Source organism: Oratosquilla oratoria, chromosome 35 (genome assembly GCF_046742065.1).
Source record: "Oratosquilla oratoria isolate Oo_2021 chromosome 35, ASM4674206v1, whole genome shotgun sequence".
NCBI lineage: Eukaryota > Metazoa > Arthropoda > Malacostraca > Stomatopoda > Squillidae > Oratosquilla > Oratosquilla oratoria.
This window is the reverse complement of record NC_134811.1, coordinates 1,595,806-1,600,611: the sequence shown is the minus strand read 5'-3', so window position 1 is coordinate 1,600,611 and position 4,806 is coordinate 1,595,806. Positions and strand designations below refer to the sequence as shown.

Genomic DNA, 4,806 nt, shown 5'->3' with positions numbered 1-4,806 from the left:
AATTCTAGCAAGCAGCATCAGCTGCCTGGTGTACAATGATGCATCACAATACTCGCATTATAAAATGTAAAGTTACAGGTGTATTATCCGTTCTCTTTCACTCTGAATATCTATAACCACAGAAAATATGATCAGGCAAGCTCACAAAATATGGGGGTCATTCAGCTACAACTACAAAATAAACATAATCAATACACCAATGCCAGCATCCTCCCGTACCCACTTGTGCCTCATGACGCCTATGTAGGCATCATCATAGGAAAAGGGCTCATCAGTAAGACTTACCCAAGTGATTTCTTTATACACAGTATTAACAATGGATAAGTATGAAGGTGGAAGAAGGCTCTTTGAGATGTATGTACCAAGGACTTAAAACAATCTAGTGGAACATATTTTTAATCAATGAAATGCAAATAACAATAAAAACAGATATACTAAGTTATGTTTCATCCTGGTCAATTTTTGCTTCATCATGTCTCTTAACTTCCTCCTGAAAAGAAAAAGGGTACATAATTAATTTGAGGGCTGAAAAAATGAGTATATAAATAAAATTTCTTATTGTTGTTGTTTTTTTCACCTCCATGACTTTTGGATGCTTGGCAGGGGAAAGAACATCCTCCACGATGAGCATTTCATTATTTCTGATACCAACTCCTGTCAAAACAGAGTAGTCTAGTGATATTACTGTCTTTGGGGGAAAGACTGTAAGTATTTTCAGTCTGCCTGAATGTCAATAGCTCTTGGATTGCTTTACATAATTCAGCCAAGGTACTATCTCCATCAGCCAAGGCAACCCCCGCCCCCTGTCCGTCCCCTCATGCAGAAAAGACAACACAAAATCTCTTCTCTGGTTGTCTTATGGGCTGATCCAGTGACTTCTGTCAGGTACCTGGGGAGGAGCTGGTCTCCTGCAAGAAAGACCTGGTGCAATTGATTGATTGATTGATTGATTCTGATAACACCTTTCAGTCCATCCAGATATTTATTCACTTCCTTTAAACCTCAGTCAACCCAAGCTCACGACCTGTTTCCAACCACCTTCGATGGTGGCACTTTTGTTTCTCTTATGGTTAGTGCCAGGTGGCTATTTCATGTTCATCTTCATGACAGAGGAGATTCATTCCAATTGCAATGTCTTGAATTCTTTTTATAAACAGAGGAATGACACAAATCAGCCTGGTCGCCGGTGGTCGGAAAAAGGTCGTAAGCTTGGTGTAACTGGGCCCTTACTCTATGATTTACCTCCATATCCACTCCTCTGTTCAATTCTACATACAAACCCAGACACAACTCGATGGCACGGTTGGTAGAGTTCCCAGGCACCACTTCGGTGGTCCGGGTTCGAATCTCACCCAGGGATGAAATAATTTCAGTATCGCTGCAAGTCATTACTCCAACTCTCGTGGACAGGGAGTTGGGGGTGTGTGTGCATGTAAAGGTCACAGCATTACCCACAGATCAGTCATATACGAGCTCTGAGCTCTCTTCCGGGAGGAAAATAGGTGTTGATCACAAGTCCAACACGTGATCCAAGACCATGGTGAATCACTTAAACTCTTTATTTCCCCAAGCCTCTTCCACTTCACACTCACATTCATCCTAACTCCATCATCACTTCTCGTACAGCCTTCTTTCATCCCTAACTTTTAATCATGCAACCTTACAACTGAAAAAATTACCCTTATCATCTCTCTCAAGTCTTCTGCCTGTGCTTTCAAATCTATCAGGCCCTGTCGGAGAATTTCCATTGCTGGTACATCTTTTGACTGAATTCTTACATGAATTTTCTTCTCCATGGGATGGGGTACTGTATAGCCACAAAACTGTACTGCTGGACTGCAATAAAAAAAAAAATTAATAAATAAACAAAAAAGCACATATATACAATATTATCCAAAAATTTAATGATAACCAATCATGCGATGAAAAATTGAGTAACCTAACTATGAATGGTAATGTACAAAACTGGAACAAATGCAGAATTAATAAAAAATATAAGGAAATATGAGCTCTGATGAGAGAAAAACAGAGGAACCTGGAAGGGAATTTAAAAGACACAGGAATGAAATGAATAAGAGATTCAAGAAGAAGATCTGAAAAAGACTAAGAAAATTTTTAAGGCCAGTTAATGAAATAATAAAGATGAAGGAAATGTAGTGTAGAATAAACAATGATAATAGGATACAATAAGCATGGATGGTGAGGTTACAGGGTCATGCAAAGACCACTTTGCAGAACTGTTAAATGTGAATGAAAAAATAAAAATATAAATGCCAATACTGCTAAAAGATTCTGAGAAAATGAGAAAAATACATTTTCAAGGACAGATATCAGAGTAAAAATGAGAAGATTGAAAAGAAATAACATGAATGTACTTGCTGTAAATATGTAACCCAGGTACTTAATTCACATGCATGAAATAATATCAAATTTTCAGTGTGTACAACAAGGCAGTCTATAAATTCCAAGCGGTAAAATTCCAGAAACACAGAAGCATAGATATTTAATTTGAAACTTAGTGTCCAATAGCTCCTGTCCTAACCCAACCATTAAATAGAAAAAATATATCTTTCAGATCAACAAAAGAAAAAAATGAAAAATGTTTTTGCATGTTGCTGGAACTGAATCCCATAAGCTTACAATTGTTCAGGAAATATTATAATAATTACGAATCATGGTAAAGATATGCAGATATGGTACGTGTAAAATGTCAGTTCAATAAACCAGATATGAGTAAATCATGTATACAAGTTCCAAGCACAAAGTCAATAATGTAAAAATGGCATTGGGTAAATTTTTTGAGGTGACCTATGCAATATAGCAATACAAAATTATTAATTTTGTAAATTATAATACATCAACATAATGTGATTTCCTAGGCAGACATTAATAACAAAAAGTTGCTAAAACTGATTTACTAACAAATGAAGTCATGGCAGTTGAATGACACCATGTTTGTTTTGATAGATGCCAAGGTTGAAGAAACGAAAGGATGATAAATTTGTCTATTCTAACCTAACCTACCTATCCTAACCCACCTAATCTAACTAACCAACATAACCTAACCTATATTTAGTAATTCGGTACCTCAAATTCTAAAGATCATCTGGGTTGTCATCATCATCACGGATGCTGACAGCCTGATTATTATTATACCTAAGGCAATTAACAGACTACGGCAGAACCCTGTGTTCTCTCAGAAAGTCCAAGGAAGCCCTTTTGTCTTTGTAACAGTGCTTATTAACGTCACCTGAAGTTGGAGAACTATGTGAAAGCCATCATCTAACTGACAGTGATTGGACTAGACAGACGACAATATGGCATCTGGACTGTATCTTAGTGGCTTCGTTTATTAGTAGATTTGCTTGTAGCAAGGCTTTTTTGTTATTTCCACCAAGAAAATTGCATATTACGTTCATGTATTATAATTTATCAAATTAAAACTTAATTTTCTAATACTATATCACATTTGTGTGCACAACTAGAATAATACCTGGTATTGTGACAAACATTTGGTAAATGTTCACCACCAGTGGCCCAACAATAAACATTTACCTGATGTTTTCTAGAGAGTACTTACTTCTGAATTATGACATGCTTTAGTGTGTTGCCTAAAGTGTGGTCCTCATCATTGATGATAATTGTTCGACAAAACTCATCTTGGCCTCCACCACTTACCTATAATTTGGAAAATTTTATGAAAAATTTATGTAAGTTGCATTGAAAAAACATGTATAAATCCCTGAAAGCACCCTAGGAGATAAAATACCTCCAACAAAAATCTAAAGACAAACTGTCATATACAATTAGCTACAATATCATAATTATAATATGGTTCCTAATCTAAACCAAGTTAAAGATAAGAATAAGATGATAAGTAATCATGTACTAGTGAGTGCTGAACCTATTGGTTGCTTTAGGAAACAGTTAGACAATTTTATGGATGGGGATGATAGGTGGTAATGGACATGGAACTGTCTAGTGCAAGCCTTATGGTCTCTTGCACTTCTTTATTATGTTCTTAAAATATTAGTCAATTTAACAAAACTGTGATTATATTAAAGATGTTTCTAATAAAATAACACCACCACTATAATAATAATCTTTATACTTCATATACGAATATTAGTCACTGTATGACAAATACACATCTTAATAAATTGTTAACAATCGAGTATATGTGTGCGATAATGTTTATATGTAATCTATATAATAATAATACACGACAAAACACAGTCACGTAAACATTGCCTTACTATTTCTAATTTGTTCTTCGCTTCTTCTTGATCTACAGTTGGAAGTCGAAATCCATCTTCTCCAACAGGCATTTTAATCTAATTGTAAATAAACTGAATATTCGTAATGGCACAGTTACTTTGTGATTTGTATAATTAGACGTGTACAGCTTCGTGGACATGTGAATTTCACAATGTAAATAAACATTGAGACACGACCCTAAATTAATGTTGTATAAACTCATACTTATGTTGTGTAAAAAGTCACGGGTGTATCCTAATCAATAGTTCGTTCTAATTATATATATATATATATATATATATATATATATATATATATATATATATATATATATATATATATATATATATATATATATATATATAAATGTGTGTGTGTGTGTGTGTGTGTGTGTGTGTGTGTGTGTGTGTGTGTGTGTGTGTGTGTGTGTGTGTGTGTGTGTGTGTGTGTGTGTGTGTGTGTGTGTGGTATGAATATGGCGAATGGGGTATGGTTATGCAGTTGGCACCCCTGGCACGCGGTCAAAAGGCACTGTGTACAAAGGAGGGC

At 35.3% G+C, this 4,806-nt stretch overlaps 1 protein-coding gene across 1 annotated transcript; it reads right to left on the bottom strand.

The window, feature by feature from the left end:
• Positions 1–382: 382 nt before the first annotated feature.
• Positions 383–4,459, bottom strand: LOC143018467 (DNA-directed RNA polymerases I and III subunit RPAC2-like). Its single transcript, XM_076173834.1, has 4 exons — positions 4,257–4,459; positions 3,581–3,678; positions 1,680–1,836; positions 383–490 (listed from the first exon to the last, which is right to left on the bottom strand). Exons 1-4 carry the CDS (start codon positions 4,326–4,328, stop codon positions 440–442), a joined length of 378 nt encoding a protein of 125 aa, XP_076029949.1. The 5' UTR covers positions 4,329–4,459; the 3' UTR covers positions 383–439.
• Between the last annotated feature and the right edge of the window lie 347 nt (positions 4,460–4,806).